The 14,183-nt window shown below is 42.1% G+C and overlaps 1 protein-coding gene across 50 annotated transcripts in view; it reads left to right on the top strand.

The window, feature by feature from the left end:
• The window catches only part of rims2a (regulating synaptic membrane exocytosis 2a), a 181,721-nt gene that overhangs the window by 156,954 nt on the left and 10,584 nt on the right, over window positions 1-14,183 (top strand). For 46 of the 50 annotated variants that reach the window (XM_074654666.1, XM_074654636.1, XM_074654665.1 and 43 more), the window contains one exon: window positions 3,264-3,508. In XM_074654666.1, the coding sequence (XP_074510767.1) occupies window positions 3,264-3,508 (245 nt within the window). The remainder of the gene's footprint in view (window positions 1-3,263; window positions 3,509-14,183) is intronic. The other 4 variants (XM_074654667.1, XM_074654650.1, XM_074654624.1 and 1 more) reach the window with 1 other exon arrangement.

Genomic DNA, 14,183 nt, shown 5'->3' with positions numbered 1-14,183 from the left:
TTGTCCGTGTTTTCGTCTTATAACTTTAACCCTTTCACAGTGTTTTCAGTTCATGAAAGTTAATTGTAACATTTTGGTCGCCTGAAAATGTCTTATTCAGCGTTCGGTTGTACTTAGCTCCACCCTCTCGTGTCACTTCTGGTTGCAAATAACCAAGATGGTGTCGGCCAAAATGCCGAACTCGAGGATTCCAAACTGTAGTCCACAAACCAATGGGTGACGTCACGATGACTACGTCCACTTCTCAAATACAGTCTATGAGACCACCATAACATTCCCAGTGAAACCATTAAGAAATTAGACAAATTCTTTAGCCTGTTTAAGCCAATTTAAGAAGTATTTCCTGTTGGGAAATTAAATAAACCCACATAGACCTTTGCAGTACGTCTTATAAAATTAATTTGTCTATTTAGACCAGTGGGATTTTGCTCAGTTTGATCAGAACAACGTGTCCAGTTAGTTAGACCAGTAGATATCTATTGAGATATTAGACAAATTACCATTTGAAATTTTATTATTGGCCTGCTTCCTGGACACGGACTAAGGATTGTACTTCAGTAGATATGAACATGTTGACTAGTACAGTCTGTCCAGTTAGACAAGAGGAACATTTGTCCCATTAGATGAATACGTTGCATCTAATTTTCAATTATTGTGTATTTTTTAAATGTATACTGCGACGTGAATTTCTATTTGAAAGGGTCTGAACAATCTCTGCTCATCCATTTTAACCTCACAGGGCAACAATAGCCTGACCTTGCCACTGTGCTGAGATTTCATGCAATGGAAGCAGCATTATCACCTGCCCTGTGTCGACCAGATGAAATGCAGCCTCACTGTGATGATGGTGAAAGAGCATATTATAGAATGTCACCTGTACCACGTCGGCCCGTGGTGTTGTCGGGAGTCGAGGCGCTTGAAGTCTGCTTCAAAGCTTCTGGACCGCATTAACTGATCAAAGGCACTAATCCCCCAATAAGCATTCAATATTTATGTATTAAAGTACAGGCTGATCCATAGCAGAGCCCACTGGCATAAACAAAAAGGCTTTACTGTATACTGTAGGCTGAGGCACACGGTGTGTGCATTCTTTTAGAGCACATCTGACTTATTTCACCACCAGCTGGCAACCAAAATATGACGTATAAACAACCAGAACTCAGTGTTTAGGACAGGAGGGGCACTGCATAGTGTTCTTGCCAGCAGGGAGAAGATCAATATGAGCAATCATTTCTGAGCTCTCATACACTCATGAAAGATTAAGTGGCAAATATTATTTATTGTCTAACTCCTTGAGAACAAGAGCCTCTCTCTCTGGTAGCATAAGGAGCAGGCTGTGAATGCCTGGTAGATTTGGACGTGCAGAGTGCTGAAACTCCAGCAAGGGTTAACATTTAAATTAAAACCATCACTCACCTTCATCGTCGAGGTAATTCAATATTACTGCCTGCACTTGAAATCCTATTATAATGCCAGACGTAATCTTGATTACATACTAATCATTTTACTTAATTCTAATACAATGGAGCTGAACACTAATGTCTAATATATGAAAGAGCAGAATTTGAAGAAGCCTAATTGAAGTAATTGATGGAGTCGATTGTCGAACTGCATCGATTCTCCTCCCATTTTAGTCAGCGTGTCTCTCCATAAGTTGTCTTTATAAGACAGTTACATGGCGGAGGTCAGACACTTTCATTAATGAACAGTAGCCTGAGGGCGCTACACGTAACTCATCCCATTAACAATGCAGAGCCTATGATACAGAATGTAATTTGTCTCTTAAAGATAATATTACTAGCAGGGCTAAAATAAGACCCCAATTTGGATACTGGCCTGTTTCCTTTCAAACGGGAAGAGCTGGAGAATAATGCTGATGACAGGCAACTTTTCTGTTTTGTGTGCAGTTTATAACGTAAAAGTACGGAGTGTGTGTGGTCACGACTGCTTTCTATCTCCAGGTGTACATGAAGGAGAGCAAGAGAGCGCTAAATGTTAACAAGCATGAACTTACATTTCCTATTATCTCAACGTTTATGTAAATAAACCAATACTTTAACATAAAACAGACTCTAAGTCATCTTTATGCTTGTTAAACTGTGGGCATTTGGAATAGATTATTTGAAATGGTACAGTTAAAGTAGTCAAATATTTTAAAAAACAGAAGTTAATTGTAGATGGAGATTAAAGGTAGGGTCGGTAATGCTGAGAAACTAGCAAGTGTACACTAGATTGACAAAAAATGACTCAACCAAAAAACCCAGCACGTAAGTAGCTAGCAGCACTAGCTCCAAAAGTTCCTAAATCTAGCAAGAAAGTCACCAAGTCGGCAACACTGACAGTCCGTCCGTTCAGATCTCCCTCCAAAGCCACTACCCCAAGATTATCTATATGAACGTAAACAACGAACATGGCTGTTGTTAGTACTCACATCTTTCAAGCTAGCAGCTTGTGGAAGACTCTGGTGACGTGCAATGAGTGTGCACAGATAGACAGACAGACAGGCTGGTAGCCTATCCGTTCATTTCATTCAAAATTCAAGGCAACTCTCACAGGTCAAAATGACAAAAACACTACTGTATTTAGCTCTTTAAAGGGATAGTTTGGGTGGTTTGAAGAGGGGTTGTATTAGGTAGTTATCCATAGTCAGTGTATTACCTACAGTAGATGACGGATGGCACGCCGCCAGTTTGGAGAAATAGACTACCGAGTACCGATACGGAAGCAAAGCATTGTGCTGCTGTGGACGGGCCGGCAGCAAAACGTATTTTAGCCACCTAAAAGAAAGGTCCACAGCAGTACATTGCTTTGGTTCTGTGTTGGTACTCCTGCCTGCTTCTCCAAATTGGGGGCGTGCCGACCGCCATGATTATGGATATGTACCTCATACAGCCCCACTTCAAAACACCCAAACTATCCCTTTAAATCATTGTGCACCAATTAGAGTATATGTAATAGCTTCTCTTTCACTGCATGAACAATATTGTACGATATAAAGTACATCCACCCTAAACTCAGCTATACTGTAAGTCATGAACTCCTGTACCTGAACTCTGTCCTTCTCTCCTTTTCACCCCACGCCTTCTCATCTCCTGTCCTCTGATCTCTCCTCCTCTATCCTCTCCTCCTGTTTCCTCTTCCATCATCTCTCCTCCGCTGGCCTTCTCTCTCCTCTGCCCTGTCCTCTCTCCTGTCTCCTCTCCTCTCCTCTCCTTTCTCCTCTGTCCTCGCCTGCCCCCCCTGTCAATGGTGGTGGCTGACAGTGACTTTGCATCCAAAATGAAAAACAGGCAGATGGGCTCGTCGGGCGGGATAAACATGACCAAGAGCACAAGCATCAGCGGCGACATGTGCAACCTGGAGAAGACGGACGGCAGCCAGTCGGACACGGCGGTCAGCACGGTAGGCACCGACGACAAGAAGAGGCGCTCCAGCATTGGTGCCAAAATGCAGGCCATGGTCGGCATGTCGCGCAAGAGCCGGAGCACCTCTCAGCTCAGCCAAACAGGTAGGGCATCCAGCTGCACGGCCAGTGTACTGTATATATGTATGTTCATAATGTGCATCTGTCATGCGGCTTTTTGTTCTGTCTGTGTGGGTTTCTCTGTTGTTCTCTGTTCTGACTGTTGACCTCTAATACCACCGCTTTCTCTTCTTCTCCAGTTCTTCCTTTTCCCTACTTTTTTTATTTATCTCAAAGGGCTTTGGACTCTGCACAGTCCTTTTATGGAGATGAAAACATTTCTCACACCCTTTTCTCTCTGTCTTCTAGGTAACAACTCTCCTGGAAATCCCTCTCTCTGTCTTCCTACCTCCCTTTTTTTTCTTTCTTTTCTTCCTTATTACCCCACCGCAGTTGCGTTTTCATGCCGATGATTTATCGTGCTTTGTTTTATAATCTGTCGTTTCCTGCTGGGAAAACATGTCACGGCTGTAACAGCTTTGCACTTCGTGCCACATCGATGACGTCAGCCACTTGTCTCAGGTCACGTTTTGTCACCTTTCTCGTGTTGTGACACTCTCTTGACTACCTCAAACTGTGGCCATATGCGGTTGTTTGTATTTGTTTCGAAGAGAGCACGTGAGAATGTGTGCACATGTGAGATATAGGGGTGTGATGTGTTGGCGAACTTATTTTCCTTTAGCTGAATGCAACAATGTGTAATTTCCTGCAGTGAAAAATATTACATTTTACCGAACATAGGTCTATTACTTTTTTTTATCTTCAGTGTATTTTTTTTTTCTATTGTACTTTTCAAAAACGCTCGATAACCATTTGAGAGGGGTTGGGCTGCATTAGCTGGTGCCAGGCAGCGTGAAAAACAGCCTAGCAGGTGGCGTGCGGTGATGTCTCTGGCCGACAGATTGGGGTCTGGTGTGTTCATAAGAAGGTCAGTCGATCGGTCCACTTCCTCTCTGCAGCTGCAGCTCTCCAGTGTATCTCTGAGCTTTTCATCTTGTCTATTCAACCTTAAAGTACTCAATAATCACTTCTACCCGTCAGCACTCACTCTGTAGATCTGGCTAGATAGCATGGCAGAAGTATGGAGAGATGGATGTAAGGTGAGGTGAGATGAGCAATAGTGTGAAACGAGGCTGCTTGCTTATCTCTGTGGGTTGATAATTTCTACGAGGCTAATGTTTATTTTAGGGCTGTCAAAGTTGACGCGATAATAACGCGTTACCAAAAATTTGTTTTAACGCCACTAATTTCTTTAACACAACTTGTGATTTTTTGCATGTAGCGGGCTCCCTGACTTTAGAGATCCCATGACTGTTGTTGTAGCGCCATCAACAGGTTTTAGTAGGGCTGACACAGTTAACGCGATTAATAACGCATTATGATTGCGTTATCGCATTGCGATTTTTAGGTTGTAGTGGGCTCAGTTTTAAAGCTAGACTGAAGATACTGGTATCATATGAAACCAGGAAACCTAGAGAATCTATTTACACCAACCATGTCACACTAGCTTGTTGTGAAGGAGGCTAAATAATGCTCCAAACTTTCCTTGGCAAAAGAAATGTTGAGGAAAAACTGGCATGTCCATTCTCAAAGTGGTCTCTTGACCTCTGACCTCAAGATATGTGAATGAAAATGGGTTCTATGGGTACCCACGAGTCTCCCCTTTACAGACATGCCCACTTTATGATCACAGTTTGGTGCAAGTCATAGTCAAGTCAGCACACTGACACACTGACAGCTGTTGTTGCCTGTTGGGCTGCAGTTTGCCATGTTATGATTTGAGCATATTTTTTATGCTAATTGCAGTACCTGCACAGTAATTGTCATTATTTTGTGTTGTTAATTGATTTCTAATTATAAATGTGTACATATATTTGCATAAAGCAGCATATTTGTCCTCTCCTATGTTGATAAAAGTATTAAATACTTGACAAATATCCCTTTAATGTACCTTTTGAGCAAATAAAAACTATGGACAATCATGCAATTAATCCCGATTAAATATTTTAATTGATTGACAGCCCTAGTTTATTTAGATAATGGCTGTTGGAAGATAGATTGTTGCTGTTCAGTAACTGCACTGTGAAGCAGTCTTGTGTTGTTGACTATTAATGATGGTTACGTTGCTGAATAAGACGAGTCTTCTGGAATCTACTTTTGGGAACAAAAACCAACCGGCATTTGTTCCGATTTCTATTTCAAGATACCCATTTGAACGGTTTCACACAGTTTCAGGATCAAAGTTACACACACTCCTTCCCCGTGCAGACACAGCACAACCCGAGCTATTAATATTTCACTCGGTGCTTCTAAGTGCATCAGATGGAGTTTGTGAGAGCGTGCGTACATCTGCCTCTCTATACTTGAGATCTGTATTTGGTTCTGCACCAGCACAACACACACCGCCGAGCTGCCTTTTGCCCTACTTTGTTGTGCGTTATCCTGGAGAGGCTCATCGCCCCGCTTGAAGGGTGCATTCAAAGGATGGTCGGTTTTAAGAGACTGCTCGACAGTTTGTGTGTATGTGTGCACTGCCAAGTGCTGGTGGATGATGGGCGGATCAGCCAAGCAGCACGACTCTGGCTTTGACAAACACAGGTCGGTCAGATGGAATGATGTGCTCCCAGGTGGCCGGCCTTGAGTATTGTGTGTACACAGTTTGCAGCTGTAGATTTGAACTGCTGGTTTTGTCCTCGGTGGAAGACACTCGATTTTTCAGGGAATACAAATGTATCACTATATCTGAGTAATATCTGGAGTGTATGAACATGTCACAACTGCTTCATTTTGCTAACTGCAATGAAGGCTTACTTTGTGTATATGTCCATAATTCCGTAACAGGACCCGAAACTGAGTGCAAGGGGGCAGTACAGAGCCAACAATGGACGAGAAAGAGAAGACTTTACATGTGCATTCAGCATCAACTCCCTGAGATGGATTCATTATTGAATTATTAATCATACACACAAAAACAAACTGTTTAATGAGGCAGTTCAGCGCGAGGCACTAATGCACCGCACCGCACCACGTGATACAGAAAGCCACCACATGTTCAAGAAATGATTTACGTTTTAATCACTATTAGATTAGATGTGTTTTGTTTTTGAGGTAATTAAAGCTATTAACAATGTTGTTGCTGAGCAACAGAAAAGTTCCGCTGTCCTAATTTTAGAAAGATGCATTTTGGAAATAATAACACTATGCGTGTGCTCGTTTAGGGGCTTTTTATTGGTCATCATGAGCAAGCTGAAACATCAATTTGATTTATTAGCTCAATTGTCCCGTCCACCAGTCAGCAGTACTCCGGTCCCCGCTACATTATGCTTTAAGCTCAATAGAGACCCAAACTGCTGCTACACAGCCTGACTCAGCTAAAGCCGCACACTAACAATCCAATCTCGCCGGCTTATTGAAAACCCATTCTCCATGCATTAATCTGTGCATTTCTCCGTGTATTTTCCTTTTGATTGGCATCTGAAAAGTAGGCCTTTTTTCTCTGTCTATTCATTCCAACGCATTTACTATCTGTGCAACATATTCTCAGTGGGGGAGGTTGTCATAAAAAAATATGCTGATGAAGACGTTGTCAGCATTTTACAGTATTGACCTGCTGTTCACATCTGCAGTTCATTACTGTGAATCATTATTGGCTCTGGTGCATTCTTATGTTTGTTGCTTAAAGGTGCTAAATTTCATATTTAGAGCATTAATATAGCAGCAAACAACTGTTTACAATATAAAGACATAGAGGAGTAATGTCTACCTGAGCAGAGAATGAAGTCGCTCTCCCTCTGTGTGTGTTGTAATCATGTAAAAAACATAGCCGTCCGGCCGTGTGTGCTTTTTAGTGCATGTGTTGCCCCACTGGTTAGCTCATGGCCGCTGCTCTGCACTGCTTTCATACGCCGGTTACAGCTGATAACACCGTCCCGACCGACGGCGTCATCGCGGAAGTGTATCACCCAGCTGTCGCCATGTTGAGAGCCATGCAGAAGCAATAGAAAAGTTCCCAATCTCGCATTTAGCACCTTTATTAATGGCGCCCAGTTGTTTTTCATTCCAGCATTTCACACACATACAATTGTAATTTAATTATATATTACAATATATTTAATATATATGTAATAATGATAATTTTATTATAAGCACATTAAAAAAATGCAAAAAAAATGTTTTAATATTTTGAAACATAAATTGTAAACAACATAGATTATGAACTGATATGCATTACTGCTCTCTGCAGTTGTTAGAAATGTGTATCTCACATCACCCCTTGTTTGTGGTGAGCATGTGGTGATCTCGCTTTTTGCATAATGAATAACAGGATGGAAAAGGAATATCTCTCTTTAACAATATTGCAGATATATAATAGGCAATTTTTTTCTACCATCTCTATAACACAGCTAGTAGCGTTCTACCTGATAATCCATTTCAGTAGTTTTACCCCATAATGGCCTCTGTCTCAGACTCCTGATGGTGTCCCAGAGACATAATCGACAGCAGCATCGGACTATTAAGGATGAGGAGGTGAACATTGCAGGAAATACAAGAAATTGGTCCTTAATAGGCAAAAGCAGGCGAGGTTGCTCACAGTGATATAGAAATAAAAAAAAAAGATGTAATCAGTGGGGAGGATTCTGAGTATGCGGTACAATATATTTAGTTTCCTGTTCCCCTGGGTGCAGTCATGAGTATTCTAGCATGATTCTTCTTACGTCCTACTTTTTCTCTACCTGACCCTGAAAGAAGCTCACTATTTGTCCCAGATGTGTCTCTCAGGGAAGGATTAAATTAGGGCATTTCACTCACTTGGTCTTATAAATTGTTTTTTAAATGAAGCTGACGTAGGACGCCATAGCATTGGCTCTCAGAAGTAACTTGTAAGCAACATGTTAAATCATTGTCCTACTTTTGCTTCTAAGAAAAGACAAGGTCTTTTTGGGCACTAACCTGACATCTCAAATCACACTGCTAGGGAAACTATTGGTGGTGGTGTGCAGCTAGAGTATGATCCCAGGTTCACTGTGTTCGTTGATAAATGTATAGCTTTACTAAGAGGGAGTATGTATGCCACCGAACTGACTGTGCCCAGAATAGCCAAATGTATAGAGAAGAGAGAACAATGCATCGGCTGCCTCCTCCTTTGTCCTTGCTCCCTCTCCTACAACACGTACTGACGTAGTTTGGACCTCCAAAGTCCTCCGACAGCCTGTTTTGTATGTGGTAAAATAGCTGAACTTTGAGCTTTCAGCTGAGGTAATTTATCTTGTGAGTTGAGTTGGGTGCCTATATCAGCAGCTCCTCAGCTAGCTGAGGCTGCTAATTAATCTCCTAGGGGGCCGGAGCGGACATGCTGCTCTCAGGATGATGCATGAAAGGAACACAGGTACAAACCGAGGCTGCTTTCTCCCCATCCCTCTTTCTACCTCACTTATTCTCTTGTTCCCTCCTAACTGACATTTGTATCTCGCTGTCATTATATCCCCTTCTCTCTGTGTTCATCCTCACTTTCTCATTCCACCTTGTCGTCTCACCTTCATTTCTTCCAGCAGCTCTACGATATTTCTGTCTTTCCCTCTACTCCAGTTTTCTCTCTCCTTCTCTTTTACGACAATTCTGCAGAAGATGCGTGGCTGTTAACCAGCCTGAGCTCTCAGAATGAGCCGTCTCTGCAGTGACCTAAATATGTGTGGATACACTTTAGGACGGGGAGCTTTTCTACCTTTCCAAATCTATTAATGAAGCAGCTGCAATATACCAAGAATACGTCACGGCACTAAGACCAGTAACCTACATGCACACAATCCTTGTGATAACAGTTTCCTGCAGTGTGGTGTTAAAACTGCACTTTGGTGCAACTGCCCAAGATTGAATACGTTGATTGATGTATGCTATAAAATATGAATCAAGATCCTGTTACTGTAATGCCTATTTCTCACCTAATGTATTTCTCACATATTTTAGCGTACTGTTAAGCTGTAAAATGAGAAAGTTTGCTCCGGCCGGTGGGCGGTGCTTGGTTTTGGCTCGACTGTTTTCAACATGGCGCCGGGTCACAAACTTTCTAATTTTACAGCTAAACGGTACACTAACATATGATTCTGAAACAGCAGCGTAACATAATTGTGATTGGCCCCAGTGCAAATTTTTTTCTTGGGCACTCACCTCAAACAGAAGCGCACGCTCGTGCACACACAACCACTCCAGACTATTGCAAAGCAGACAATTGCTAGAGGCTCACCATGCAACTCTCAGACTGCAAACCAGCCTCAGGTCAGCACAACGAACAGCAGCCGGAGACGCGCCAACGCTACCGCCTGCAGCTTTAATGTGTAACATTAGTGCAGTACCCCTATAATATCTCATAGTTTGGACTTCATTTTGACCCTGAGTCGGGCTGGGCAATATATCAATAATATATAGATATCATGATATGAGACTAGATATCGTCTTTAGGATATCGTAATGTGGCTTAAGTGTTGTCTTTTCCTGGTTTTATAGGCCGTATAACAGTAATTGATGTAATTTTCTGAACTTACTTTAGCTCTTCTATTATTTACCTTTACCCACTTAGTCATTATATCCACATTACTGATGATTGTTTATCATTGTGTAACTATTTTTGCAAAAGCACCACTGGTCAACCCTACAATATTGTCATCGAGGTATTTGGTCCAAAATATCAATATATTTGATTTTCTCCATATCGGCCAGCCGTATCTGTTTCTATGGTCACTGTACGTTTTGTTCCAGTTGCTGTGCACCTGCAGCAAAATCTAAACACATTAGGTCAGCATTAAACACCAGACAGTTTGGGGCTGCACTTTGTTATCACGCAGATGAAGTAGCATCTCCAATTAAATGAAGGTGAAGGTTATTTCCCCCGACACATTTTTTATGATATTGCTCTCTTTAGGTATACTTCACCGTGCACAAGAATGAAGTACTTTTTTTACGGTATTAGAATCACATGTAAATCTCTACAGTCTCCATCTGAAATGGTTCTATTCAAAGTGCTGTATTAGCATCACTGATGACTTTATGTTTATTCACAAGCTGTTATGTGAATATCAGAGTTGGTGGCCTAAATAATTGTTTTTCCCATTGAGAGCAGCATCTCTCTTAGCAGACAGTGTACTCTGCATTATCCAACAAATTAACCAATGTTCTTGTTTTGAGGATGTTTATCCTGTGTTGTGGTTCAGTAATTACGCAGCAGCATAATTTAGTGGTGAGTGACCTAATGAAAACATAAGGTCTGTTGATGTTAACCCTGGGAATACATGTACAGTAACCCAGCGAGTTGTGGAAATGAAGTGGACATGTGAGCCCATGTGAGTGACCGTACAAATCTCTGGTCTTTGCTGATGTTACCACATATTTACTCTTGAACTGCTGAGAGCACACATGTCTTTATTTTTTTAGCACTGTGGTAAAATCCGTGATCACGTTATGTTGTTTTTCTCACAGATGTTCTATTTAACACATCGTATCAAAATTCCTTATGACACACATGAATTTGAGCAGACTGCAGTACATGCAGGACGAAACACTTCACTGTCACATTTCAAGCCAACAGTTTAATACTAAAAAGATACACTTTTGGGTGGAATATCACTTTAAGAATAGTACACATTTATCTCTATGAGCTCAGCTTTAAAAGCTGTTGATACATCCTCTAAACCCCACCATGCTCCACCAGCTGCTCTGTGCTTTCTGCCTGCAGTGTGGCTCGTGCTCCACAGCCATATGTCTCCTTTGCCTGAGTCTGAGGCTTGGACACTTGTGTAGACGCGTCCCACATTTCAGTAGAGTACATCCTTGCCTCCCATGTGAACTGGACTAAATATGAACTTCCACCCTACATTTTTAGATTTTTTTAAACTGCTGCTAAAAATATGACTTCCTCTTGTGATTGTTTTGTCTTTAAACGCTGACAGCTCCGCTCTGTAGCTGTCAGTCGAAGAGGAAGCCTGATGAGACATGCACTAAGAAAAATACTGCGGTCAGAGTAGTCATGGAGCGTGAGCATGATGTTCCTGCTCTTCATAGAAACGGTCGCTCATTTCCTCTTCCAGTATGAGAAGTAATCATGCCGTGGTGGCGTGTTTGTGTCGCAATTTTCCCACGCAAGAGAAGTTTTTCTACTTATTACACCAGTTTTTGTTGACAGTAAAAGACAGAAAAGTCAGCTGGGTGATGTCACCGGTCTCTATCAGGATTTTTTTCACATATAAGTCTTGGCAGTATTTAGTTCCCCTTTCTCTCTCTTGTTAGCTCTCCATCTGTTGTACATTCAGTGTTTGCACCACTGAGAGGAGGGAGGCAGCCAACGGGACAGACTGTTCCAACTGCTACACCTCCTGCATTTCACGATTCAAATATGCCTCTCTTATACCTCACACCTTCCACTGAAGGTGTGAAGTGAATGGCAGGACACAGTGTGTGTGTACATGTTTGGGTGTGAATGAAGTATTTTATTATATATGAAACACGAGCTGTTATATCGTCAAGATGATTATAATTTCTCTACTTTCAGTTGCATTAACAGAACGTACAAGATCAAAGGCTGTATTAGTGAATATGTTTATATTACACTAAATCAAAAGGTTTCTGGGAGAAGATAGGACTTGTAGTAACAGAGAACTAGCACCCAACTCTGCAGCTTTATGGAGCTTTTTAGCCTCTTTAAGCTCTTTTTTTTGTGTGTTTTAAAGTTGTTCAAGTCTCACTGCTCTCATTAACCTCCGTACGCAATTTTTTTTCCAGCAAACTAGTCTGATAACCAGACTGCACGCTACTTCCTTTATACCAGACTGTATACAGACAAAATTAGCAACTAGCTAGTGAAGACGGTGGAACATCTAGCAAGTTAAAGATCCCAATATTTTCTCGCTGGAGTTGGTGGGGACCAAAACAGAGCTAAAAAATGTGAATCTTGGACTTACATTCTTCAACACAAACATGATTTCAAATGAATGCTAATGTTGCTGTTGTTTCTGAGGGTGTTTTAGGGACTGATCACACTGAGAGGCATCGCTTCAGGCGTGGTCGCTTCAAAAACGCGTCTTTAAAAGAAAATATGGTCTCTCTCTCTCTCTCTCTCTCTTTCAAGGACAGTAGCCTACATGAAACTATCATGACATGAGATATGAATCCCCCCTACATTCTCACAGTCCAACAGCTGACTAGCTAGCTAGCCCCAACACATCTACCAGCATCAAAAAAGGAAGGAAGTGGTAAAGTAGTAAAGTCCACCTGCTGCTTGATTTGATTGGCTGCCTGGGTCAAGTGTGACAATGACGAGAAGTGGGTCTACGCGCCTGGCGCTGAAAAGTTGAGATAATTTGATATCTAAGGATAGATTTGAAATCTAAAAACTGCTAGAAAAACACAGCGCAAGAGAGATGCGCACTGCAGGAACGCGGTACCATAGGAAAACAATGGTTTTGCGGGCGACATGTTTCTAGTGATGCAACTATTCGCTACAACACATTATAGCCATAACAATTTTATAAGGTGGTAATATGTCAGGAGTGTGTGTCTCACATTCATACTTGCCAACCCTCATGATTTTCCTGTGAGACTCACGTTTTTTATCGCCCTCTCCCGGTTTGCTCCCGTGGTCACAATTCTCCCGTATTTCTCCCGATGTATGACAAATGTTGACACGTTATCTCAACCTATTTCTGGCACTGTACAGCCTGTATAAGCCCGGACAACAATACAGCTAAACCTGATGTTGTTTACTGGCAGAAGAGAGCTGCTTGCGACCGCTCGCTACACAACAGTTTGAACTGCGCTCGCCGCTGGGTTCACAACATTACACCACGCAGCGCCCAGTTGGGCTTTGTGCTCGATGCAGGGAAAAGCCCTCGGGCCACGGCGCAAGCCATTGGAAATTGGGTTTCAGAGCACAGTGGTGCTGAAGGGCCTTCAGTGAGTGAGAGATGGAGAGAGTACTAAGAGAAAGAAATACTCAAGCAGGGGCAAAAAAGTGAATGAATATTGATGAATATTGGTTTATGCCAGAGATTCATGCAAGTTCATGCCAGAGGGGCGAATTATTCAGTTTTCTTTCTTTCAATTAATTTGTTGCAGAATATTTATTATTTTACTATTCGTTGTTTCGAAATCCTCCCTATTTTTGAGGTCTTTTAAGGTTTGCAAGTATGCTCACATTTAGTAGCCAAAAATCTATGAATGCAGCTTTAATGCGTTGTAAAGTGAGACTGAAACAGTGGGAAGCTAAAGGTGATATCGTACCTTATTTTGTAATTAAAGCTATTTCCCTTTATGATGCTCATCAGATTTGAGCTAGACACAAGAGGGCAAACTGCACTTCCTGACTGCAGGCCTGGCCTGTATCAAGGTAGGCAGCGGGGAATGTAAACTGAGAGAAGAGAGAGCGTGTTTGCCCACATTTGCGTACGTACTGGTGCGTGTCCTGGTGCGTGCGCTTTTAAGTGCTCAAACATGTGTATTTGCCTACATCCGTGCATGTGAGTGCCAGGGTTTGGGGCCTCCATTAAGCGGTGTTTACAGTGTGTAGGGCCAGAGTCGCTCTCTGACGCCTGGCCCGGCAGGGGATCATCAATCAGAACGACTTCCGAAGTCTCCTGTCTTTGATCCATGCCGCATGCCAGACGGATCTTACATACGACTTCTGGGATATTACACTCTTTTGTTGTTGTAGTGGAATTGGCAGAGTTCTTCAGAT

The sequence above is a fragment of the Sebastes fasciatus genome, chromosome 12, assembly GCF_043250625.1.
Source record: "Sebastes fasciatus isolate fSebFas1 chromosome 12, fSebFas1.pri, whole genome shotgun sequence".
Lineage (NCBI taxonomy): Eukaryota > Metazoa > Chordata > Actinopteri > Perciformes > Sebastidae > Sebastes > Sebastes fasciatus.
The sequence above is the reverse complement of the archived record's forward strand: the minus strand, read 5'-3'. Positions and strand labels throughout refer to the sequence as shown.